Source organism: Tympanuchus pallidicinctus, unplaced genomic scaffold (genome assembly GCF_026119805.1).
Source record: "Tympanuchus pallidicinctus isolate F22 unplaced genomic scaffold, pur_lepc_1.0 scaffold52, whole genome shotgun sequence".
NCBI lineage: Eukaryota > Metazoa > Chordata > Aves > Galliformes > Phasianidae > Tympanuchus > Tympanuchus pallidicinctus.
This window is the reverse complement of record NW_026294772.1, coordinates 270119-295947: the sequence shown is the minus strand read 5'-3', so window position 1 is coordinate 295947 and position 25829 is coordinate 270119. Positions and strand designations below refer to the sequence as shown.

Below are 25829 nucleotides of genomic sequence, written 5' to 3'. Positions count from 1 at the left end.
ACGCTTGCGCAGTAGGTGGTGGGCGGGTTGGGAGGGGGGAGGGAGCGGGGCGGGTCGCGGCTGCTCATCGGGAGGGGGAACGGGAGCGCCTGGTGTCGGCTGTACGACCCCGCTGGGTCCAGTATGCCCCCAGTACAACCCGGTGCAGCCCAGTACGGTACGTGTGACCCTCAGCGTGTTCTCAGCGTTACCGCTATACCCCAGTGTGGCCCCAGCACATCCCAGTGTGGTCCCACTACAGCCCCGTCTGACCCCGCTGTCCTTCAGAACGCCCCCGTTAAACACCAGTACAGCCCCTAGTGCCCCTCAGTGTGCCCCCCATGTCTTCCAGTATGCCTGCAGCATGCCCCCAGTATGGCCTTTGGGCCTCCTCCGGTATGTTCCCAGTGAAAATCAATGTAATCCCAGCATGCCCCAGAGTGCCCGCAGTATACCTCGTGTTCCCTGGTGTGGCCCAGTGTCCCCGTGTGTTTCCTCAGCGTGGTATCGGCATACCCCAGTATGGCGCTGTATATCCCATTATAGTCCCAGAATGCCCCCAGTCTGATCCCATTGTTCTTCGCAGTGCCCCCAGTATGGCCCCCAGTATACCCCAGTAGGGGGTATACCCTCAGTGTCCCCTAGTATGGCTCCTGAATACCCCAGTGTGGTCCCAGTATATCCCCACTGTTCTCCAGAATGCTCCCAGTCTGATCTCACAGTCCCCCAAAAAATGCTTCCAGTTTCCCCCATTATGGCCCCCAGTAGACCTCAGTGTCCCCTAGAATGTTCCCCACGTCTCCCAGTATGCTCCAGCTGTCCCCAATACATCTCCCAGTGTCTCCCAGTATGCTCCCAGTGTCCCCCTTCCCCCAGCACACAATGGCTGCCCGTGTGTGTGTGTGTATGTGTGTGTGTGCCTACAGACCCGCAGTGTCTCCCATGCACGTGTGCAGCCGCTCACACGCGGCCCTGACTCCATGGCCACGTGCGGCCCTGTTCCCCCCCCCACCCCCCCGCAGTGCCACGTGGGTGCGTGGGTGCCTGCATGTGTTAACCCAACCCCCCCCCCCCCCCAGCATTAACCCTCATCCTCCGAGGACTCCCCTCTGTGCCTTGGTTAATGGGGGCAGTGCCCAGGAGACCCCACAGCAGGACCTCACACACAGACCAGATGTCCCACAGCAGGGGTATCCCATGCCCCCCATCTCCAGCCCCCTCCATCCTAGCCAAGGGGGGGAGCGAGCGGCTGCACTGAGTCATCCCTGGCCTCGCCGCCTCCATCCGGGCCTCCTCCATCCTGCACCAGCACACGCCATGGCCCCGACCCTGCTGCTGCTGGGTGAGCACCCGGCTCTGCGCTGCACATGCTGCATGGCACTGCATGGCACTGCATGGAGATGGCATGGCTACGGCATGGGTATATCCTGCATACGGTGTGGGAACTGTAAGGGGAGCTGAGTGCTGTGCTGGGCACTGCATGGGCACTACGTGGGCATTGCTCTCAGCACTGCAAGGCGCTGTGCTGGGCACTGCATGAGAACTGCGCTCAGCACTGCATGGACACTGCATTTGGCACTGCATGGGCACTCTGTGGGCCCTACATGGCACTGTGCTGGACAATATTTGAGCACTGCATGGGCACTGCACTGTACGGGTGCTGCACTGTGCATTTCATGGGCACTGTTCTGAGCGCTGCTTTGGGCACTGTGACACCGCGTGGGTACTGCATGGGCACTGCATTAGACATTGCATGGGCATTCCATTAGCTCTGCATGGGTGCTTCTCTGAGCACTGTGTAGGCACTGCACTGAGCACTGCATGATTACTGCGTGGGCACTGCAATTGGAACTGCAGAGGTGTGCACTGGGCAGAGCGTGGGCACTGCTTTGAGCATTACATGGGCACAGCTCTACGTGTTTTGTGGGCACTGCACCGGGCATTGCATGGGGCTGCCCTCTACGGCAGACACCATGTGGACACTGCAGGCAAGCTGGACACTGCACTGGACACTGCACAGGCAATGAGCATGGTGTGGGCATTGTAAGGGTCTGGGCACTGCGACAGGCACTGCAAAGGGGAGGACACTGCCTTGGGCAATGCAATGAGGCTGTGCACTGCAGGATTACTGCAAGGACACTGCACACGCAGCAGGGAAATTGCGCTGTGTTGGGCACTGCAGGGGTGCTGCAAAGTTTCTGGGCACGTCAGGGGTCTGGGTTCTGCATGGGGCACCGGGCAGTGCATGGGGTACTGTGGTAGTGCTGCAGTGGATATCAGGCAGTGCAGTGGGCGCTGCAAGCTGTGCTGGGTGCTATACACTGGGCTGTGGGTAGTGGGAAGGCTGTGGGTACACTGGGCAGGGCACTGGGTATTCTGTGGTGTGCTGGGCACTGGAAAGAGAACTGAACACTGGGAAGGGAAATGGGCACTGGGCGTGGGGCAGGTAGCAGTGGTCTGTGATTGCTGAACACTGGAAGGGGACTGGGCATTGAGCACTGGTCATGAGGAACTGAGAATGGGAGTGGGAATTGGGTGCTGAAAAATGCTTACTGGGAACTAGTCAAGGGTCACTGAGCAGTGGGAATGGGACAGTGGGACACTGGGAATGGCACTGGGAATGACGTTGGGATTGGGATGCTGGGAATGGCACTGAGCAAGGAACTGGTCATGGGGCACTGAGAATGGCGCTGGGATTGGGACACTGGGAGTGCACTGAGCATGGAATTCATCATGGGGCATTGGGAATGGCACTGGGACTGGGACACTGGGTGTGGCAGTGGGCATGAAGCACTGGGAATGACGCTGGGACTGGGACACTGGGAAGGGAACTGGTTATGGGGCAGTGGGAATGGAATACTGGTCATGGAGCACAGGTCATGAAGTGCTGGGAATGGATCTGGTCTTGGGGAACTGGGAATGGCACTGAGATCAGGACACTGGGAATGGCACTGGGAATGGAACTGGTCATGGGACAGTGGTTGTGGAGCATTGGGAATGGAATTGGTCATGTGGCACTGGGAATGGGACCGTGGAATGGGACTGGTTATGGGGCACTGGGAATGGGACTGTGGGAATGGGACAGTGGGAATGGAACTGGGAATGGCGCTGGGAATGGCACTGAGAGTGGAACTGGTCGTGGGGCACTGGGAATGGAATTGGTCATGAGGTGTGTGGAATGGCGTTGGGAATGGAACTAGTCCTGGCCACTGGGAATGGCACTGGGATGACGGTGGTCATGGGTCACTGGAATGGGGCACTGGTTGCTGGTTGCTGGACTCCGGGTGCTGAGTCCTGCACCCCGGGTAGGACCCCTGGCTCCAAGCTCCTTGTGGCTCCATGGCTCCATCCTGGGGGTCTTGGAGGGGCTTGGGCAGGTGCAGCATCCCCTCACTTCCTCTCTCGTCTCCAGTGGGGCTTCTGGCCTTCCCTGGCACAGGTACTGGCACAAGGCTGGGTTGAGGGTCCCTGCCCCACAGCATTCCTGTCACCGCCACTGCATCCCAATGGGTTCTAGTAGGTCCCAGTAGGCTCTGATGGGTTCCCCTAGGTCCCAGTAGGCCCTGGTGTATGCACATGATCCCAATGCATCCCAAAGTACACAGCAGTCCCAGATACTGAGGGTCCCAGTAAATCCCAGTAGATCCCAGCAGTTTCCAATAGATCCCAGCAGGTCCCAGTGGGTCCCTGAGCATGCAGGGGTCTTAGCAGGTCCCGTTGAGTCCCAGTAGATCCCAGTGGGTCTCAGAATGTCTCAGAGCACTCAGTGGTCCAAGTAGATCCCAGCAAGTCCCAGTGAGTTCCAGTGGCTCTCAATGGGTTTCAGAACATCTCAGTAGGTCCCAGCAAGTCCCACCCGCTACTGGTAGATCCCAATGGGTCCCAGTGCACATAGTGGTGTCAGCGGCTCCCAGCGGTTCCCTGTGGGTCCCAATAAATCTTGGTGGGTCCCAGAGCATGGGAGGGTACCAGCCATTCCCAGTAGGTCCCAGGCAGTCTCCACAGATCACAGAGCATGTGGGGGTCCCAGGAGGTTCCAGTAAGTCCCGAGGGGTCCCAGAGCACACACTGGTCCCAGCAGATACCAGTGGGTCCCAGAGCATGTAGGATTCCCAGCGGATCCCAGTAGATCCCAGCTGATCTTAATAGATCCCAGAGTATGTGGGGGTCCCAGGAATTCCCAGAGGGTCCCATCAGTTCCCAGTGCATCCCAGTTGATCCTAGAGTATGCAGGATTCCAGCAAGTCCCAATGGGTCCCAGAGCACAGAGTGGGTCCCAGCAGGTCCCAGGGTCCCAGAGCATGCAGAGTTGCCTGTAGGACCCAACAGTTCCTAGTAGGTCCCAGTCGGTCAGCTTAAAGTATCTCAGAGCACATGGGGATCCCAGAAATTCCCAGTGGGTCCCAACAGTTCCCAGTGGGTTCCAGTAGGTCCCAGAGCATGTGGGGGTCCCAGAAATTCCTAGAGGATCCCAACAGTTCCCAGTGGGTTCCAGTAGGTCCCAGAGCATGTGGGGGTCCCAGAAATTCCTAGAGGGTCCCAACAGTTCCCAGTGGGTTCCAGTAGGTCCCAGAGCATGTGGGGGTCCCAGAAATTCCTAGAGGGTCCCAACAGTTCCCAGTAGGTTCTAGTAGGTCCCAGAGCGTGTGGGGGTCCCAGAAATTCCTAGAGGGTCCCAACAGTTCCCAGTGGGTTCCAGTAGGTCCCAGAGCGTGTGGGGGTCCCAGAAATTCCCGTAGGGTCCCGACAGTTCGAGTGGGAACCCAGAGGGAATCCCAGAGCACGCAGGTGTCCCTGTGGGTTTCAGCACATCCCAGACAGTCCCAGCAGATTCCCAATGGGTCCCAGCAAGTCCCAGAGCACACGGTGGGTGATGGTGGGTCCTGGTGGTGCTGGTGGCCCCATATGCAATGGCATTCCTCAGTCTCATTCCCGCTGCGCCTGGCTGGGGGCCCCGGGCGCTGTGCGGGGCGCGTGGAGCTGCTGCACGCCGGGAGCTGGGGCACGATCTGCGACGACGACTGGGGACTGCCGGACGCGGCGGTGGTCTGCAGGCAGCTGGGATGCGGGACTGCGTTGGCTGCCCCATCGGGAGCCTGGTTTGGGGAAGGCTCCGGCCCCATTTGGCTCAACCACGTGCGGTGCAGCGGCGATGAGCAGCGCCTTGTCCAGTGCCGGCACCGGGGGTGGCACAGCCATGTCTGCGCCCACGAGGAGGATGCCAGCGTTGTGTGCTCGGGTGGGCAGCGGGCGTGAGGGTGAGGGAGGGGAGAAAAGAGGGAGCCCCCCCATCATGGCGTGCATCTCTACAGCTCATCCCCTGCTGTCGCCTGGAACCACGGAGCCCACTGGCACTGCTGGCAGCACCCCAACAGATGGTGAGTGTTGCATGGCCGTGAGCGTTGCACGGGGTTCAGGGTGCAGTATGGGATGCACAGATGCAGTATGGCAGGTGTAACTCGTGCAGGTATGATGTGCAGGGCTGCATATGGTGTGCAGACATGGTTATAGAGTGCATGGGTACAGCATGCATTAGGATTGGGTGCAGGGTTTCAGGCTTCACAGCATGCACAGAGCATGCATGGGGATGTAGGGGTGCATTGGAACATACGGTATGGGGTGCACAGGTGACAGCATGCACAGGTATGGTTGTGGGGATGGTGAGGGGATGGAGTAGGGGTGGAATAGGGGTGGGATGGATGGTGGTAAAATAATAGAACAGAAAAGGAGAATAGGAGGAGCTGGAATGGAGATGGGATGGGGATGAGATGGATTTGGGAAGGATCATGGAAGGAGAAGGGGTGGATGGGATGGAAAAGGGAAGGGGAAAAGGATGGAGTGGGAAAGGAGCATGGAAAGAGCAGGGATGGAGCCAGAAGAAATAGGGATGAAGATGGGATAGAACTGAGATAGAGAGGGGATAGAGCTGGAATCAGAAGGGCTGGAATCAGAAGGGGTGGAGAAAGATAGAGAAGGGAGTGGAGAAAGGAAGGGGGGTAGGAGGGAAGGAGTGGGGATCAAGCAGGGAGTGAGATGGGGTGGACGTGGAATCAAAAGAGATGGATGAAGATGAAGAGGGGATGGAGATGGGAAAGGCAGGAGCTAGGATGTATCAGGGAAGGAACTGGGGATGGAGCCAGGTGGGAGCAAGTATGGAGAGGGAATGCAGTGGGGATGGAGAGAGATGAATAAGGAATGGGTTGGAGGTGGATTAGAGATGGACTGGGGAAGGAGATGGGAAGGGAAGGAGAGTAGAAGTCTCTGGGATGGAGAAGACATGGAGAAGGGATGGAGTAGTGAAGAAATGGGGATGGGAATGGAGTTGGATAGGTGCAGATAGGTGGACAGAAGTGCAGAGGGAAGGAATGCAAATGCAGTGGAGGTGGAGATGGGATACTGCAGGAAAGAAGCAGGGATGGGGAGGATTAGACAGGGAGACAGCTGGGACACATGCCTCATCCCCAAACGCAGCAGCAGAGTTGGTGCCAGCAGCAATGTGGGTGCCCTATTCCCCAGCCCCATACCCACTGCGTCTGGCTGGGGGCCCTGGGCGCTGCGCGGGGCGCGTGGAGCTGCTGCACGCCGGGTGCTGGGGCACAGTCTGTGATGATGGCTGGGGGCTGCCGGACGCGGCCGTGGTCTGCAGGCAGCTGGGCTGTGGAGCTGCGCTGGTTGCACCTGGTGGGGCGTTTTTTGGTGAGGGCACCGGCCCCATCTGGATGGACAATGTGAGGTGCTGGGGGAACGAGTCGGCATTGCTGCAGTGCCCAGCTGCACCATTGGGCATCACCGACTGCCGCCACCGCGAGGATGCATCTGTCATTTGTGCAGGTACACGCCCATGCATCGTGCATGCAGCCTGGTGTGCTCCCTGCAGTGCATGCAGTTCTGCAGAGCTGTGCGGTGTGCTCCCAGTGTGCATGCAGTATGTGCATTTCTGTAGAGAAGTGCAGTATGCTCCTGGCATGCATGCAATTCTATGCAGTCATGGATAGCGTGCACACACCTCACTGTGCTCTTGTTCATGCACATGGCATAGAGAAATGCAGTGTTTATGTACTCTGTATGAAGTCTCCGTGCTCACACAGTGCTCCTGAGGCAGTGCATGTGCAGCTAAATTGCAAACAGGGTGGCAGCAGGGTGCGCTGCACACAGCAGCATTAAAAGGTGCAGTGCATATGCTATGTGAACACATGCAGAGAGCAGTGACCATGTGAGCTCATGGGGTGAGGTGCATGCACAAGGCAGGTGTGCACAGTGCACCACCAGGCTCACGCTGCTCTCCTGCCTCCCCCAGATGAGCTGACTGGGGTAGATCCCATGCAGCCCCCTCCCGAACAGCTGCCCACCAGGTCACTGCTGGTGCCCCCTTCTGCTGTGCCACGTGTGAGTGTCCGGCCCCGCAGCACCACCTCCCCTCAGCCTACACCAAGCAGCTGGCCCATGGCAGGGACGTCGCAGACAGGTAGGAGGAGAAGGGATGGAGTGGGAATGGAGATGGGATGGAGATGGGATGGGGTTGGGGATGGATTGTGAAAGGAGAGGGGATGGGGAAGGGATGGAGGAGGGCGGTGAGGGGAATGGGGATGAGGTGTGGTGGAAGAGACGTGATGGAGGGTTTGGAGACAGATGGAGAAGACATGGAGAGGGAATGGAATGGAGATGGAGAAAAGATAGAGTGGGTGTGGAGAGGGGATGGAGGAGGAATGGAGGTGGGCTGGAGGGGAGATGGAAAGAGGATGAAGATACATCAGGGATGCAGCAGGGAAGATGCAGGGATGCAGCCTCCATCTCCAAATGCAGTAGCTGCGTTGGTGCTGGCAGTAATGCGGTGCTGGCTGTTCCCCAGCCCCGTTCCTGCTGCGTCTGGCTGGGGGCCCTGGGCGCTGTGCAGGGCGCGTGGAGCTGCTGCATGCTGGGAGCTGGGGCACGGTCTGTGATGATGGCTGGGGCCTGCTGGATGCGGCTGTGGTCTGCAGGCAGCTGGGCTGTGGGGCCGCACGCAAAGCCCTCCGCAGCGCTCACTTTGGCCCTGGCATTGGCCCCATATGGCTGGATGACGTGAAGTGCAGTGGGACAGAGGCTGCACTGTGGCACTGCCCAGCTGGGCCTTGGGGAAGGCACAACTGTGACCACCAAGAGGACGCCGCTGTCATCTGCACAGGTAAGGTGTACCTGGTAAAGGGCAGAGATCCTATATCTTGTACCCTGTCACTTCTGTGGGCATAGACTACACGGTGCATGCCTCTTCCTGCTGGGGTCCCTTCCAGAGCTCCCAAAAACATGTCCCCAAGGGATGTCCCAGCCTCTTGGGTGCCTCTGGGGCTGGACACTGTCCCCGAGAATCGCCCTGGTGAGAGGAAAGGGAGGATTCCGACAAATAGAAGGGTTGTGGGAAGGGGACTGAATTTTTCCTCACTGTTTTCAGGGGCAGAAGACTTGTCACCTGTGGCGAGCTCCCCATCTCCCCCAGGATGGGGTCCAGCCAGTACCATCCCTCGACGTCCTCTAGGACAGATTCTGACCACAATCATTCCCATGCATCCCCAAAGACAGGATCCAACTGTGAGTGTCACTAGAACCACTGCAAGAGCCACAGGACAGGATCCACACACCAGTGTCCCCAGCACTACCTCACGATCCTCAGGAGAGGATCCTACCACCAGTGTCTCCAGCACCATGACACGATCTGCAGGACAGAGTCGAGTCAGTGCCACCTCAACCAAAGCAGGGCGAGATCCCATCCGTATCATCAGGATCACCCGACTCAAAGCAGAACAGGATCCAGCTGGCATCATCCAGAGCACCAAGCCCAAGGCAGTTGGCATCACCAGGCTGAAGGCAGGACGGGAGACTGGTGGCCCCACCAGGTCCAAAGTGGGATGGGATCCAGCTGGCACCAACAGGTCCAAGGTGGGACGAGATTCAGTTGGCATCAACAAGACCAAAGTGGGACTGGATCTGGTTGGCACCAACAGGTCCAAGGTGGGACGGGATTCTGTTAGCATCAACAAGACCAAAGTGAGATTGGATCTAGTTGGTATCAACAGGTCCAGGGCAGGACAGGATTCTGTTGGCATCAACAAGACCAAAGTGAGATTGGATCCAGCTGGTACCAACAGGTCAAAGGTGGGACGGGATTCTGTTGGCATCTACAAAATCAAAGCAGGACAGCATCTGGTGGGCATCAACAAGACCAAAGCAGGACGGGATCCGGCTGGCATCAACAAGACCAAAGCAGGACAGGATCCAGCTGGCAGTAACAGGTCCAAGACAGGATGGGATCCAGCTGGCACCATCCGCATCACTCGACCCAAAGTGGGACGGGATCCGCTTGGTACTGTGTGGATTGCCCATCCCAAAGCAGAGCGGGTTGTTGTGGGAGCCAACCAGAGCACCAGGCATTGGGTTTTGGTGGGGACCACACCAGGCACCAAGCCTCAAGCAGGACAGGTTCCGGTTGGTTCCACCAGGAGCACCCAGGGGCTGGCAGGATGGGATGCTGTTAGTGCTACCCAACGCAATATGGGACAGGAGACTGCTGGTGTCACACAGAGCACCAGGTCCAATGCAGAGCAGGACTTAGCTCTTACCACGAGGCTCCAGGCAAGTGCTGCCATATGGAGTAACCACAGCCTGGGAGAGCCAGGTCCAGGGGATCCCATGGGGAGCACACTTCCTGTAGTAGTAGCAGCAGATCCAGAAGGTACCACGAAGAGTGAAGCTCCTACAGGAGAACCAAGTCTGGAAGGGACCTCTTGGGTTTCACATCCCTCAGCAGAACTGGGTTCTGAAGGTCCCGTAAGGAGCACTCAACATACAGCAGAATTAGGTCCTGAACGCACCATGTGGAGCATATATCCCACAGCAGAGCCAGCTCCAGAAGGTACCATGAAAAGCACAGATCCTATGACAGAACTGAGTCCAGAAGGTACTGTGAGCATGCATCCTCTAACAGAACTGGACCCAGATGGTAACATGGGAGGTGCACATACTTCAGTAGAACCAGACCCTAGAGGTGGCATGAATAACACAGGTCCTACAGCAGGACTGAATCCAGATGGTATCACGGGGAGCACATATCCCACAGCAGAACTAGGTCCAGATCGTACCATGGGGAGCACACATCCTGCAACAGAACCAGGTCCAGAAGGTACCGTGGGGAGCACAGGTCCTACAGCAGGACTGGTTCCAGATGGTATCATGGGGAGCACATATCCCACAACAGAACTAGGTCCAGATCATACCATGGGGAGCACACATCCTGCAACAGAACCAGGTCCAAGAGGTACCATGAGGAGCACAGATCCTACAGCAGAATCAGTTCTAGAAGGGACCACAGCAGAACTGGGTCCAGATGTTACCATGAGGAGTACAAGTCCTGCAGCAGAACTGGATCCAGATGTTACCATGAGGAGCACAAGTCCTGCAGCAGAACTTGATCCAGAAAATACTGTGTGGACCACACATCTTCTAGAAGAGCTGGGTCCAGATGTTACCATGAGGAGCACAAGTCCTGCAGCAGAACTGGGTCCAGATGTTACCACGAGGAGTGCACATCCTGCAGCAGAACTGGGTCCAGATGTTACCACGAGGATCTCAAATCCTGTAGCAGAACTGGGTCCAGATGTTACCATGAGGAGCAGACATCCTTCAGAAGAACTGGGTCCAGATGTTACCATGAGGAGCACAAGTGCTGCAGCAGAACTGGGTCCAGATGTTACCATGAGGAGCACAAGTCCTGCAGCAGAACTGGGTCCAGATGTTACCATGAGGAGCAGACATCCTGCAGCAGAACTGGATCCAGAAAGTACTGTATGGACCAGACATCTTCCAGAAGAACTTGATCCAGATGGTACTATGCAGAGTGCACATTCTTCAGCAGAATTGAGCTTGGGTGTTAGCATATGGAGTGCATATCCCACAGCAGGTATTTCTACCTGGAGCACACGTTCTGCACCCAAATCTGATGCAGAAGGTACTGCATGGGACACTCATTCTTCAGCTGATTTTGATCTAGATGGTACCGTGAGAAGCAAACATCCTTCAGCAGAAAAAATTCTCAAAGGCACAATGGAGAGTAAATATATTGCAGCAGAAACAAGTCTAAGAGATCCCATGTGGAGGACTCATCCCACGGAAGAACTAGCATCAGATGGAATCAGGAGGAGAACACTTCCCACAGCAGAATCAGGTTCAGACTACTATATAGGGCTGCAAGATCTTGAAAGTAATGTTAAGGAAAAGAACGAAGTGTTGGAGGGCTGGGGTGGATGGACAGCAAGAAGTCTGCGTGGTTGGGCAGAAGGGGGAAGGAGAGTTTGAAATGACAGAAAAGGGGAAGGAAGAAAGAATAGAAAGTTTGGAGGGGTGACTGAGTGGATAGAAAGATATCAAGGAACAATAAATGAGGGAATGGATGGATGGATGGATGGATGGATGGATGGATGGATGGATGGATGGATGGATGAACGGACGGACGGACGGACGGACGGGTAGATGGATGAAGTAGCAACAATAGATTAGGAGGAGGAGGAAGGCCAAAGCAATGGGCTGGCTGTAGGTGGAAGTGTTTGAGAGGGAGAGGAGAAGCAGAAGGGGTGCAGGAGAGGAAGGAGGGGCAATGGATGGCTGAGGAGTGCTGGAGGGGATTTCATGGGCTGTGTCTCCTCCCCAGGTGCTGGTCCAATGGGAATCTCTGCTCTGCCCACTAGAGTTTCATCACCCTCTCCATCTCTGAGCTCCACCCAGGGGCTGGCTGTCTCTCCTGCCATTGCTGTTCAACTGAGTCCAGGCTCTGGCACCCACTCACAGCACCTCACAGAGGCCCCCAGTACCCAGAGACCCTCAGAACCTACCCAGTACCCTGAGATCCCCAACACCCAGGGACACCCAGCATCCATCCAACACCCTCCAGAGAGCCCCACTGCCTCGATAGAGCTTGTGCTCTCCCAGCATCCCTCTGCAGAACCCTCTGGTTTCTGGACACCCCCAGACCTCTTTATCCAGACACCATCAAGGAACCCCAGCGCTCAGAGCCCCCCAGTACTCACTGTGCACCCCATAGATCCCACCAGCCCTTACATGAATGCTGCTAATTTCAAGCACATCATGGATATCCCCAGACCCCAGAGCCTCCCAGCACCCTCTGAGGACTCTGTTAAAACCCTCAGTACCCAGAAATCCCCAGTATCTGCCCAGCATCCCACAGAGACCCTCAGCTCCAAGCGTCCCTCAGCACTCTCCCAATATCTAACAGAGATCTTCAGCACACAAGTCCCCCCAGCACCCACCCAACACCCCATGGAGACCTCTGATAGTCAGCCCCCTGTAGCACCCACTGAACAATCCACTGAGATCTTCAGCACCCGGAGGCCCCCTGCATTGCCCCAGCACTCCACAGAGCCCCCCAGCACCCAGAGGCCCCCATCAACACTACAACACCCTATGAATACCTTTGACACCCAGAACCCTCCAGCATCCCTTAAGCATCCCATGAAGTTGCTCAGCACTCAGACCTCCCCCATATCCCACCAACACCCCAAAGAGCCCCGCAGCACCCAGACACCCCCAGGATCCTTTAAGCACCTCACAGATCCCCCCAGCACCCAGATTCCCTCAGCACCTGTCCAGCATCCACTGGAGACTTTCAGCACTCAGACTCCCCAAGCACCCCTCCGGCACCCCGTGAAGTTTTTCAACACCAAGACCCCCCCAGCACCCACAGAGACCCTCCGCACCCATTCTGCAAGCTCTGTACTGCCTGGACCCCCGTGTGTAGGTAGGTCTTGGGGTTGTGGGTGAGGCTTGGACCCATGAGATGCAGGGCTTGCACATGCTGAGACCACTGGCTTGGAGAGAGGAGGGATGGGTGCTGGGGGGTCCCTTGCTCTGAGAGTGGTTGCCCTGGGGGAGCAAACATACGCACACAGAGGATTTAGGGGGTCTCTGCTTCTCGCCCCACAGGTCCAGCCCAACCAGCACCACCGGTGCCAACACTCTCTGCAGTATGGGATCAGGGGGGATCCTGTGTGGCCCCTGCCCTGAGGGCACTGCTGTGGGAGGTGCGGGAGCTGCGGGGGCAACTGCGGGCCCTGGCCCGCAACCAGCGGCGGGGAGCTCAGCGCCTGGAGGCCGTCACCCGCCGCCTGGGCAGGCTGGCTGCTGTGGGGCAGCACATCCTGGAGGACCCCCCCAGGCTGTACAGGGGTGCGGGCATCCAGAGAGGGGCCTTGCACAGGAGGCAAGGGAAATAAAGCTGGGCTGGTTCACCAATCTTGAGTGTTGAAGAGGGAGAGGGAGGGGGAAGGGGAGAGGGGGGGAGAAGATAGAGGGGGAGGGGGAGAGAGAAGGTGAAGGAGAGGGAGGAGATGGTGAAAGAGGGGGAGGGGAGGCGAGAGAGAGGGAGAGAAGGACTCATCCCATTCTGGCGCCTGCTTGGCTGCTGCGGGGTTCCTGCTCTCAGCTTTCGATTCCTCCCCTTGCCCCCCCTCCGAGGCCCCCTTGTTAAAAGGGTGGCCCCAGTGGCTGGGGAGGCCCTGCTGCCAGCATGGGGGGGCTGCGTAGCCTTGGACTGTGCCTGGGTGAGGACATGGGGGGTGCAGAGCTGGGGGAAATGGAAGGTGTAGAGATGGGAGGCAAATGAGGGGCACAGAGGTGGAGGCACATGGGGAGGCAAAGCTGGGATGCGTGGTGGGTGGAACTGAAGGAAAAGGAGGGGTACGGAGCTGGGGGCACACAGAACTGGGGGGAAAACATTTTATGTTGTGTGTCAGTGGACTGGGGGGTCCTGAGGGTCTTGGATGGTCTGTGAATGTCTCTGTCTCTTTCCAACTCCTACTTCTCTCCCCCTCAGCTTTGTGCTGCGGTGCCGTGATTGGTTCTGGTATGTTGGGTGTCACTGGGTGTCAGTGGGGTTCACTTGGGTGTTACTTGGAGTCATTGAGTGTCCTGGATGTCAGCAGGGGTCACTGGGCATCACGGGGGGTTACTGGGTGTCCTGGGATGTCCCCACATATACCATTTGGGTGCCCGGGGGACAGCAGTTGCTGGATGGGCAGGCAACAGGGCATGGGCAACAGGTGGGATGGTTTGAACTGGGCAGACTGGAACAGTACTGGGCAGCCTACTGGGCAGACTAGAATTGTACAGGACAGACAGGCTACACAGGGACTATGCTGGGTCACCATACTGGGACTGTGCTGGGCAGACTGGGGTTGTGTTGCAGCTGTGATGGGGCTGTTCTGGACACACCGGGACTAAGCTGGGCACACTGGAGCTGTAGTGGGGCTGTTCTGGGTAGACTGGGCCATGCTGGTGCTGTACTTGGCGGACTGAGACCAAATTGGACAGACAAGGGCCAAGATAGGAAGACCGGGGCTGTGCTGATGCCGAGCTGGGGCCAAATGAGGCAGATTGGGAGTGAGACCCAGAGACCCAGACAGGAGCTGTGGTGTGGCTGTGCTGAGCACACTGTGAGTGTGGTGGGAATACTGAGACTGAGCAGGGCAAACTGGGACTGAACTAGGCAGTCTTGGGCTGAGCTGGGTAGAGTGGGGCTGTGCTGGGACCATGCTGAACAGACTGGGGCTGAACTGGGCAGAGTGGGGCTGTGCTGTGACTGAGCTGAGAAGACTGAGACTGAACTGGGCAGTGTGGGGCTGAACTGGGCATGCTAGAGCTGGGCTGGGGCTTCGCTATGACTGTGCTGAGCAGACTGGGCGCTGTACTAAACAAACTGGTGCCGCACTGAGCAGACTGGGGCTGTGCTGGTCAGGTTGGTGCTGCACTGGGAAGGCCACACTTCACTCTCCCGCTCTCCCCAGCAGTGCCTGCCCAGCTCTCCGGCGGCCATTCCCGATGCCAGGGCCGCGTGGAGCTGCTGCAGGCTGGCTCCTGGGCCTCGGTCTGTGCCGTGGGCTGGGACCTTGCAGCTGCCCGCGTCCTGTGCCGCCAGCTGGGCTGCGGCCGCCCCCGTGCCGTCCCAGTGCCCTGCAGCCCACCCATGGCTGAGGGGAACACGGTGGGTCTGCGTCAGGTGCTGTGTGCAGGGCAGGAGCTGGACTTGGAGCACTGCGAGCTGCAGCCAGGTGACGCTGCGTCCTGTCCGTCCAACCACGTGGCTGCTGTCAACTGCGAGGGTGAGCGTGGGGCAGAACCGGGCTTCGCAGCCTAGCGGGGATGTGGCGGGGCCTGGGGTCATGGCAGGGCACGGCGGGGGCACAGCGAGGCCTTATGGGGTTACAGTGAGGCCTGGTGTCATGGTGGGAGGGAGACAGTGAGGACTGGTGAGGACACAGGGAGGCCTGGGGTCACAGCAGGGCCTGGTGGGGATACAATGAGGCCTGGTGTCACAGCAGGGCCTGGTGTCACAGCAGGGCCTGGTGGGGATACAGCGAGGCCTGGTATCATGGCGGGGCCTGGTGTCACAGCAGGGCCTGGAGGGGACACAGTGAGGCCTGGTGAGGACATCAAGGCCTGGGGTCGTGGTGGGGCCTAATAGGGACACACTGAGGCCTGGTGAGAACACAGTGAGGCCTGGTGTCATGGCAGGGCCTGGTGGAGACACAGCAAAGCCTGTCTTGGCAGGGCCTGGTGTCTACACACTGAGGCCTGGCATCACGGTGGGGCCTGGAGGGGACATGATGAAGCCTGGCAGGGCCTGGAAGGGACACAGTGAGGCCCGCGTCACATCAAGACCTCATGTCACTGCTGTGTCCCCGCAGAGCCCTTCAGGCTGCGGCTGGCCGGGGGGCCCAGGCGCTGTGCGGGGCGGCTGGAGGTGCAGCGAGCCGGGCGCTGGGGCACGGTGTGCGATGACGGATGGAGAGGGGCCAACACGGCTGTGGTGTGCCGGGAGCTGGGCTGCGGTGAGGCGCAGGGCATGGATGGGAAGCGGCCACGTTTCGGGCCCGGCGTTGGGCACATCTGGCTGGATGACGTCCGATGCCGAGGGCAGGAGAAGAGCCTGCAGGACTGCGCACATCGTGCGTGGGGATATCATGACTGCACCCATCGCGAGGATGTCGGAGTTGTATGCCAGGTGTGGGGCTGCCGCCACGGCTTGGTGATGGCCGCGGGGCCCTGTGGAGCAGGGTTCAGCCATGCTCAGTCTTCTCTCCTTACAGGATCCCTGAGCATCATGGCGCTGTCCCCACCAGTGTCAGGAACTGCATCTGTCCCTCCTGCAGCATCTGTGTGAGGAACCCAAACGGGACCCCGAGCCCAAGCAGGACTGCAACTCAAACAAATCCTGAGTGTAAACAGGATCTAAAGCCAAACAGAACTCTGAGCCTGAGCCGAACTCTCTGCCCAAACAGGACCCAAAATACAAACAGGACTCCCAAAACCAGACAAGATCCACAATCAAAAAGGACCCAGAGCCCAAAGGAAACCATACATCCAGCCAAGACCCAGAGTCTAAACAGAACCTAAACCCAAACAGAATCCAGAGCCCAAACAGTATCCCCTGCCCCAAAAGGATCCTGAGTCCAAACAGAACCCAAAACCAAACAGGTCCCCAAGACTAACCAGGACTCAAAATATAAACAGGACCCCTGAACTCAGGACCCAAAACAGAACAGGTCCTTAAGCCCAAACAAGATCCCACATCCAGACAAGACCCAGAGCCCCAAAAGAATTCTGAGCCCAAACAGGACCCGAAACCAAACAGGCCTTCATTCCAAACAGAACCCAAAATACAAACTCCCAAACCTAGATAGGACCCAAAAGCAAAAAGGACCCAGAGCCCAAACAAGACCCCACATCCAGACAGGATCCAGAGCCAAACAGAACCCCAAACCAAATAGGAGAGCACAAACAGAGGAGCACAATCAGGATTCCCTGTCCAAAGAGAACTCCCAGCCCAAAAAAGACTCAAAATACAAGCAAGACCCCCCTAAATCCAGGCAGGGTCAAAAATCAGAAAGCATCCAGGTCCTCAGCCCCATCTGCTGCCACCCCCCACCCCAGCCCTATTCCTTTAATAGTGTCATTAAAAGCGAGCAGCATCCATGAACATGGAACCTGCCTAGGGCTGCAGGGATTAGGGCAGTGGAGTGACACCGGAATGGAGTGCCACACTGGGTGCTGGGGTCCTGGCAAGCCCAGGTGTGCTGCTGAAGTCCCCCTGTCCTGTCTCCCCCTCCCCCCCGTGGCCTCTTGACCCCATTATGAAACTACTCGTTAGTGCTAATCCTACCAGCCACCTGTCTGCTGCCGGCACCTGCTGCCAGGGCATGGGTTCGGCACCCAGCCAGCAGCTCTGGGATGTGGGGTTGGGGCCAGTCCCTGCTGGGGGAGCAGCTGGGGGGGCAGCCAGAGGGGAGATGGGGTGCGAGTGGGTGGATATGGGGCAATGGGAAACCATGAGGTGGGTTATGGGGTGAAGGAAGCTGTTGGTTTGTGGAAGGGCAAGGAGTGGGGGTATTGGGAGCTGTGGGAAAGGAAGGGAGTGAGGCAATGGGGCTGGGAGGGCACATAATTGGACAGTGGGGGCAACGGGGGCAGGGTTTACAGATGTCACAGCATGGAGGAGTGGGCAGCAGTGCAGCAGCTCAGCAATGGGGGCATTGGGGTTTATGGAAGGGGGAGTGGAGTTTGCCCCCAGCAAAAAGGGATGTGGGGGTCAAGCCCAGGGGCACTGGGCTGGCCTCAACTACTGAGGCTCGGCATGGGGCCAGGTCCTGGCTGCATCCCCAAGGCTGAGCTCTGCCACCTGGCCCTGGCTATTTCTGTGTCCCAGCAGCTGTCGGTGCCCCCGCCCCCAGCCACCCCCGCAGGGCTGGATGCCATGGGGTTGGCACTGGGCCTCTGCTTTGGGCTCTGTTGTTGCTTTTCAATGGGGCAGGATGGTGACGGAGCAGTCAGCCCCACACCCGCTGCCCCATAGCAAGGGGACACCCTCCCCATCAGCATCTGCTCTCTGTAATGGGGTTGGAGAGGACAGGGTGAGAGGTGCAGCTCAGTGACCTTTCCACGTGCCAGCAGGGCCTGCTAATGTGCTGTCAGGTGTTAATTATGTGTCAGGGGTTAATTATGGCCCAGACAGCTGGGGTCAGGGCAAGCAGCTGGGATAGGGGAAAGAGCAGGTGGGGAGGGAGAGGGAACAGCTATGGGGAGAGAGGGAAGGATGGGGCTGTGGGAAATGGGCTGGGATGTGGTCTTGGGAAAAAGAGGGTGTGGGAAAAGGGGAGAGAGTGGCAAAAAGTTGAAGGAAGGGAGGGGAGAGAGAGTGATACGGTCATGGGGACTGGGGAGAGGCAGGAATATGGCTGTGGGAAAAAGGAGAGGAAGAGATGGCACAGTGGGAAATAGGGAAGAGGGAGGGATAAGGATGTGAGGAAAGGGCATAGGAAATGGGGAAAGAGTAGGGTATGGTCATGGGAAATGGGAAGAGGAGGGATGACACTGTGGGAAGGAACGAAGGATATAGGGATGGGAAAGATAAGGATGTGAGGAATCATAGAATGGCAAAGAATGGACTGTAAAGCCCATCTAGTTCCACTTCCACTACCACAGGATTAAAAGGAGAGGAAAGGATGTGGGCATGGGAAAGGATGAAAGAAAAGGGGTGGGAGAGAGATGTGGATATGGGAAATGGAAGAGGAAGGCATAAGGATGTAGGAAAAGAGAAAAGGAGGAGAGATATGGGTGTGGGAAGTGGGGAGGAGGAGGGATATGCCCATGGGATAGGGGGAGAGGAAGAGATAGGACTGTGGAAAATGGTAGAGAGAGGGGTTATGGAAAGTGGGGAGAGGGAAGGCATAAGGATGTGGGGAAAAGGGGAGAGAGAGAGAGATGGGGCTGTGGGAAATAGGGAAAAGGGAAGGGTATGGATGCAAGAAAAGGGAGGCAAAGAGATATGGGCATGGGAAAAGGGAGGAATGTGGATATGGAAATGGGGAAAGGGAAGCATAGGGATATGGAAAAAGAGGGCGAAGAAGGTAAATGAGTGTTGAAAAAAAGGGAGAAGGGTGATACAAGGATGTGGGAAAACAGAGAGGGAAAAGTATGGATGTAAGAACTGGGGCTGTGGGAAATGAGAGATGGGGGATATGGAAGACTGGAAGAAGGAGGTATAGGGATATGGGAAACGAGGAAGAGGAAAGGATATGATAGAGAAAAGATAGAGGGATATGGATGTGGAAAAGAGGGAAAAGGGAGGTATAAGGGTATGGGGAAGTGGGGAGAGAAGGATGTGGATGGGGGAAGTGAGAAGAAGGAAGGATATAGGGATGGGAAAAGGGGGAGAGAGAGACATGAGGATGTGTAAATTTGGGGAGAGGGATGTGGTCGTGGCAACTGGAAAGATGTGGTGGTGGGAAACAGGGAGGTGAGGGAGGAAAGCCTGGGAATTCGAGGATGTTGGAAAAGGGGGAGAGGCAGAAATGGGCTCTGAAGCAGACGGTGCAGCCCCACGTCTTTGGTGCAGCCTCACACCTTTTCATGGAGCAGGGGCAAGTTTGATTTTGGGACGCCAGGCAGCCCACACTAAGAGCAGAATAAGGGGGAACACGCAGATGCATCCTTTGTGTTCCCCTCACCCTGAGCCTGACTAAATCACTAAAACTTACAGAACAATGATCAGTATTAATAAAGGTAATCCAATGTTTAATAATATTGAGTTTAATCTAATTAGCCTTTCTTTAACCTTTAGAACACTGGGACATACAACCTCCTTATCTGTGGACTTAGGAGAAGCTAAATTTTCACTCCATGCTGTTTCATGCTCTGGCTGTCTGTTTGTCTGTCCCATGCTGCATGCTCTCTGTCTGTCCCCACACAGTGCCCTCGCTCTCTTTGCATCTCATGCTGTCTCTCTGTCCCCGTGCAATGCTCTATCTCTTTTTGCATCCTGTCTGTCTGTCCACACACCGTGCCCTGTCTGTCCTGCCCCTTCCTATCTTTGGCTCTCGGCACGCCTTGTGCCTTGCACATGTTCCCAATCCATTGGGACAGATTAACACGGCCCAGCGCTGCCCTGGGTCCGGCGGTGTCGGAGTGCGCAGGAAAATCTGAGTCACGGCCACGGGCGCCGTGGGGCTGGTGGCACAAAGCTGTGCTGCAGGGACGCTTCAGGGACTCAGGTGAGGCTGCTTGCTTGTCCCTGTGCAACCCCGACCTGTGTTTTGCTTGTGGCTTCCTTATAGCCCTGCAGCAGGGCTATGGGGGAGCACAGGGCTCTTGTTGCTGTCCCGTATATCTGGTAGTGGCAGTAGGTCAAAGATCCTGCTGCACAGCTGGGGATGGAGGAACGTGGAAGTGGCAGAGCTGACCCACTGCCATGCGGTGACATGGGGTGAGATGTGGGGCTGATATGGGGCAGTGTCACAACTCTGCTTGTTCCCCTTTGGGATGCTCCCTACATCTGGACGGGGATTGGACTGGGCTGGGGTGCACTGATCTGAATTAGACTAGGCTGAATTGGGCTCAGGTGGGATGAACTGGACAACGCTGGGCTGAATGGGCTCAACTGGGCTGGACTGGGCTGTTTTAGACAAGATTGGTCTGAGCTGCACTAGGCTGGGCCAAACTGGTGTGCACTGGGCAGTGCCATCTGGGTACTCCCTCTGCATGCCCTGGGGCCATTGAGCATGATGTTGGTCTCTGCAGGGCCATGGCAGAGCCGGAGGAGGATGAGGAGGACAATGCGGCAGCTTTGGAGCAGCTAATGGTGCAGGCAGGCCGGGCACTGCAGTGGCAGGAGCTGGAGGAGCAGTTCTGTGTGCTGGGCGAGCTGGGCAGCGGAACCTATGGCCATGTGGTGCTCACTGAGCCCCGGGATGGTGGTGAGCAGCTGTGGGGTCTTTGCCCCAATGCTGCACCTCATGCTTGTGTAGTGCATGAGGACATCTTTTGCATTGGAGTTGCATGCTCACCGTGTGCGTGGGAACCCATTTCACAGTGGGGTTGCATGCTTGTGATGTGAATGGGGACACCCTTTGCATTGGAGTTGCATGTTCATGATGTACGTGGTCCCGAAACCTTGGTGCTGACCCTCTCCCTGCATCCCAGGCTCGCCAGTGGTCCTCAAGCTGATGCTGAAGGAACGGACAGAACGAAGGGCTTTCCTGCGAGAGTATTGCATAGCACGGTGCCTTTCTGGTCACGCTGCCTGCATCCATGCCCTCCCCCTTGCCTTTGAGAACTCCACGCATTTTGCCTTTGGGCAGGAGCTGGCTCCCGCTGGGGACTTGTGCAACCTGCTCACACCAGGGGTGTGTGTGCCTCAGGGCTGGGGGACACAACAGCGTGCTGGGGAGGAGAAGGGGCTGGGAGGGTGTTGCAGTGGGTACAGGGAGGGGGTGGGGAGCAAAGCGGACCTTGCGGTGGTGTGAAATTGTGTGCATGGGGGGGCTCTTTACCATAGGGAGCATGTTTGTGTGATGCATGGGGACATCGTTTGCAGTGGGGTGTGTATCTACGGGGAGGCCTTCTGCAATGGGGCAGATGCTCATGCAGTGCACGGGGACACCCTTTGCAGCAGTGTGCATGCCTCTGGTATTCCTGAGGAGATCCTTTGCAGTGGGTTCCACAGCTACGTACTTTTCAGTATGGTGCATGCCCACATTGTGCATGGGAACACGCAGTGCATGCAGAGTGTTGCATGGACACCCTTTGCAGTGGAGTGCAATCTCATGCGGCGCACCAGGAGCCCCTTTGTGGTGCAGGGGTACCTCTGGGGGCTGCTATGGAGTGTGTCCCATGCTGGTGACATTGCTGCCTTTCCCAGGAGGGCCTGCCTGAGGTGCTGGTAAAGCGCTGTGCCTCTCAGCTGGCCGAGGCACTGGATTTCATGCACAGCCGGGCCCTGGTGCACCGGGATGTCAAGCTGGACAACGTGCTGCTCTTCGACCACGAGTGCCACCGTGTGAAGCTGGCTGACTTTGGGCTCACCCGCCTGCAGGGTTCGGAAATTGGTGCCATGTCTGGCGCGCTGCCCTACGCTCCACCGGAGCTCTGCTTGCTGCAGGGCTCTGACACACTGGAGCTGGACTCCAGCCTGGATGTTTGGGCTTTCGCTGTGCTGCTCTTCTGCCTCTGCACTGGCTGCTTCCCTTGGGCTGTAGCTGCCAGCCCTGACCCCCAGTTTGAAGCCTTCAGCGCTTGGCAGGGTGACACGGTGGGACGGGAGGCACCAAAGTCTTGGGGTGGCTTTGAGTGTGGGGCACAGGAGATGCTGCAGCGCCTGCTGCGGCTCGACCCTGACCGCCGCAGCCCAGCCATCGAGGTGCACAAGTACCTGGCCGTGCCCTGGCTGACAGCACCCAGCAGCAGGGATAGGACCGATGGCGCTGATGGGCCGGGGGCGGTGGATGGTGATGGACGTGGAGGGGGGGATGGTGATTCACACGGAGTGGTGGATGGTGGCCCTCAGTCACCCCTTGCTAGGGGTTCAGGGGATGATGGGGAGTGCGGTGACAGCAGTTATGGGGAGGGGAACAGCGTGCCCACAACACCCGCCAGCGCCATGGCCCTGTGCCACTAGCTGGCATTTCCAACATGGCATGGAGGTGTCCTTGGGGTGTGGGTCTTCTTCTTCTTCTTGGAATGCAGCACAGAATGGAAGTGGAGCTGGATCCAAATGCACGTGGAGAAGATCCAAAGGAGGCTATAAGGATGCCCGGAGGGCTGGAGCATCTCTTCTAAGGAAAGAGGCTGAGAGAATTGGGCTTGTTCAGTCTGGAGAAGACTCCAGGGAGATCTCATTGCAACCTTCCAGTACTTCAAGGGAGCTTATAAACAGGAGAGGGAATGACTTTTTGCACAGTCTGATTGTGATAGGACAAGGGAGAATGATATTTAACTAAAGAGGGAAGATTTAAGTTAGAAGTTAGGAGGAATTTCTTTGCTCAGAGGGTGGTGAGGTGTTGGAACAGGTTACACTCAGAAGCTGCAGTTACTCTATCCCTAGAGGTGCTCAAGGTCTGTTGGATGGATTCCTGGGCAACCTGGGTGGCAACCAGCTTGTGGCAGGGAGTTGGAAGTAGATGGGCTTTAAGGTCCCTTCCTAGCCAAGCCATTCTATGATTCTGTGTTTCTTGTGGGCTGGGATGGAAGCCTTGGACTCCACTTGGTCCCCTGGGTGAGAACATCAGGGGCAGGAAGCCAAACCAAGAGCATGCTGTGGCAGGGGGAGGAGAAGAAACACCTCAGGCTGTATTTGGAAGAGGTCAGGGACCCCAACCCCACACTTTGCACCCTATTAACACATACAATGGCAAAGCACCCGAGCAACAAATGAGCAAGAGAAAGCCAAGTAAAGAGCAGCCAACAGGACACAGAGAAATGGGAGGAGAGCAGTCAGTCCAAATTGTTAAGGCTGGTGCAACAGCTTGGTGGAGGTGGGTGGTAAAACTGCTCATCAGTTCTGCAGGGGAACCCAGAAATGGATCTGACATTCACTCCTTTCATACGTGTGTGAGGAGGATGTCAGCCTGCTGTGATTAGTTAAGATGCCAAAGGATTTCCTTGGGATTAATGAGGTGAGGAGACAAATGTAAGCACTCCAGGCACACAGATAGGTTGGGAAGAGCTGTGGGGCAAATTCCTAGTGCTTGAGGGAGAGATCAACCTGGAATACAGCTCCCTCTGAACAATTCATGGCTCTGCCAAAGGTGGAAAATTTGCACTGAGAGGATGGGATGTGGATATACAAAAGAGACAGAGGGAGAGCATGTTGGATTGGCTCTGCATGTGAAAGATGCTGGCATGTGAATGGACTTCAGGGTCCTGAAGGGATTAAGATGTTCTTAGCCCTCCTTTACCAGGGAATACAGTGATGGGACAAGGGGTAATGGCTTTGAATGGAAAGAGGTGAGATTTAGGTTAGATATTAAGAAGAAAGTTTTTGGGATGAGGGTGATGAGGCACTGGAACAGGTTGTCCAGAGGAATTGTAGATGCACCTTCCATGGCATTTCTCAAGGCCAGTATGGATAAGGCTTTGGGAAATCTAGTGGGAGGTGTCCATGCCCATGAATGGGCTTAGAACTGGATGGTCTTTAAGGTCTCTTCCAACCCAAACCTTTCCATCATCTCTGTGATTCTATGGCTAGAATTCCATGACTAAGCTTTATGATCTCAGGCTAAGCAAGAACACTGTTGCACAGTGGAAGGGGAGCTGGAAATCAGCTGAAATGCTGAAGCTTAATAAAACTCTCTGTGTTTCGCCTTTTTTTATAACTGTTTTCCCACAAGACAGTGGCAGGACAAAGAGGATTGATTTTAAAATAAAAGGGAAAATTCAGGCAATATATTAGGAAGTTTTTTTTTGTTGTTTTTTTTTTTAAAGTCAGAGGGTGGTGAGGCAATGGCACAGGTTGCCCAGAGAAGCTGTGGGTGTCCCATTCCTGGAGGTGTTCAAGGCCACATTGCACGGCGCCCTGGGCAGCCTCATCTAGTGGGTGGCAACCCTGCCCATGGAAGGGGGGTTGGAATTGAATGGGCTTTTAAGGTCCCCTCCAACCCAAGCTATTTTACGGTTCTACGATCTTTAATGTTCCTTCCAATATAAACCTTTGTATAATCCCATTACCTTCAAGATCCCTTCCGACTCAAGCCATTCTGTGATATTTACTGTCCTTTCTAACAAAAGCCATTCCACAATTCTATGAAGGAAGGGGACAGAGGAAGCACAGGGACGCGGAGGCAGAGCCCAGCAGCTGGGCTGCACACCAGGCGCCTGAGATCGGTAGCCGAAATGCGTGCGGATGCTTTTCATTTACACCTGCCTCTCCTAAATCACAGCCTGAGGGCTCTGGGCCTGCAGGCAGCGACGCCAGGCTGCAGGAAAATCTCTCATCCTGCAGAAAAGCTTATTAATTTGAGGCTTCACAGGCTGAGATTTCACCTCTGCAACTTTCAGTGCCCAAATCCCGGTGAGGTGCCCACAAACCATCTGCAACCAAAAGGACGGGGTGGATTCCTGCAATCTGTTTCTGAGTTCATCCCATGCAGCTTGGCTTTGCAGGTGCAGAATCCCCCCTGAGCATCATGGCTCATCATGCTGCAGCCTGCATGGGAAGTGACATTCAGTGGGCAAGGGAATGTTTGCAACAAGTATTGCATGGAGGTGTCTGCAGCACAAAGACAGACCTACCAAAAGAGATCTATGACCTGGGTTGAATGGGGCCCTGGCCAGCCTGGTCTAGTATCAGATATGGAGGTTAGCGGCCCTACTTGCAGCAGGGGGGTTGGAGCTTGATGGTTCTTGAGGTCCCTTCCAACCTAAGCCGTTCTATGATCTGCATGAATGTGAGTGCCAAGCAAAATACACAAGAATGTCAAGCACAAAGATGTGACCTACTGCTCCTCAGTCACTGGGGCGGAACCAGCAGGAGGCTGCTGATGCTACATGCAATGGAGGTGCAGGATGCTGCAGGTGATGATTCCTTGAGCCACCTCCTAGATTGTGCTGATCAGTTCCTTTCGCTGGGATTTGCTCCCTTATGTGCAAAGAGGAGTAAGAGGGGGTGATGCAGCCGGGCTGCAGAGCTGCAGGATTAAAGGAGAGCTCCACAAGGGATGGATGTGCCCCACGTGATCCACAGGAGGGTCCTGAGGACCTCTGGGGGAGTGCAACTGTGCAAGAACACCTGGCATCAGCTGCAAGTTGGAATGGTTGTAAATGGTGAAAGCAGCACTGACCTTATGGGGCCAGGATAGGGAAAGCCTCACGGACCCCTAGACTCAGCTCTAGGGTTCCTGTTTTAGGGTGGGCTGTAATAGCAGAAAGAAGATAGGAATAAAACTGGGATAGATCAGGTGGAGAGCTACAGCTGGGAGGACCACAGCATTACCAAGACACAGTGCAACATAAATTCAAGCTTTTAAGTGTTCCCAAATCAC

The 25829-nt window shown here is 56.5% G+C and overlaps 3 protein-coding genes across 25 annotated transcripts; all 3 read left to right on the top strand.

Moving 5' to 3' along the window:
• The first annotated feature begins 52 nt into the window (after window positions 1-52).
• LOC128091785 (soluble scavenger receptor cysteine-rich domain-containing protein SSC5D-like) lies at window positions 53-13254 on the top strand. Of its 22 annotated transcripts, none has more exons than XM_052705078.1 (11): window positions 53-157; window positions 1168-1321; window positions 3392-3418; window positions 4904-5218; window positions 5292-5357; window positions 6451-6810; window positions 7277-7444; window positions 7829-8143; window positions 8408-11173; window positions 11657-12760; window positions 12946-13254. In XM_052705078.1, exons 2-11 carry the CDS (start codon window positions 1177-1179, stop codon window positions 13233-13235), a joined length of 5556 nt encoding a protein of 1851 aa, XP_052561038.1. In that variant the 5' UTR covers window positions 53-157; window positions 1168-1176; the 3' UTR covers window positions 13236-13254. The 22 variants fall into 22 exon arrangements, with proteins under 22 accessions (XP_052561038.1, XP_052561037.1, XP_052561043.1 ...); XM_052705077.1 differs by having other exon boundaries at window positions 1059-1321; XM_052705083.1 differs by lacking the exon at window positions 3392-3418 and having other exon boundaries at window positions 1059-1321.
• A 183-nt stretch (window positions 13255-13437) lies between these two features.
• Window positions 13438-16996, top strand: LOC128091802 (CD5 antigen-like). 2 transcript variants are annotated; one of them, XM_052705155.1, is made up of 5 exons: window positions 13438-13562; window positions 13835-13864; window positions 14808-15119; window positions 15705-16021; window positions 16107-16996. In XM_052705155.1, exons 1-5 carry the CDS (start codon window positions 13529-13531, stop codon window positions 16113-16115), a joined length of 702 nt encoding a protein of 233 aa, XP_052561115.1. In that variant the 5' UTR covers window positions 13438-13528; the 3' UTR covers window positions 16116-16996. The 2 variants fall into 2 exon arrangements, with proteins under 2 accessions (XP_052561115.1, XP_052561114.1); XM_052705154.1 differs by having other exon boundaries at window positions 14805-15119.
• A 2898-nt stretch (window positions 16997-19894) lies between these two features.
• LOC128091800 (uncharacterized serine/threonine-protein kinase SBK3-like) lies at window positions 19895-24164 on the top strand. The gene is made up of 4 exons (XM_052705151.1): window positions 19895-20066; window positions 20593-20768; window positions 20995-21197; window positions 21713-24164. Exons 2-4 carry the CDS (start codon window positions 20597-20599, stop codon window positions 22466-22468), a joined length of 1131 nt encoding a protein of 376 aa, XP_052561111.1. The 5' UTR covers window positions 19895-20066; window positions 20593-20596; the 3' UTR covers window positions 22469-24164.
• Window positions 24165-25829: the final 1665 nt, after the last annotated feature.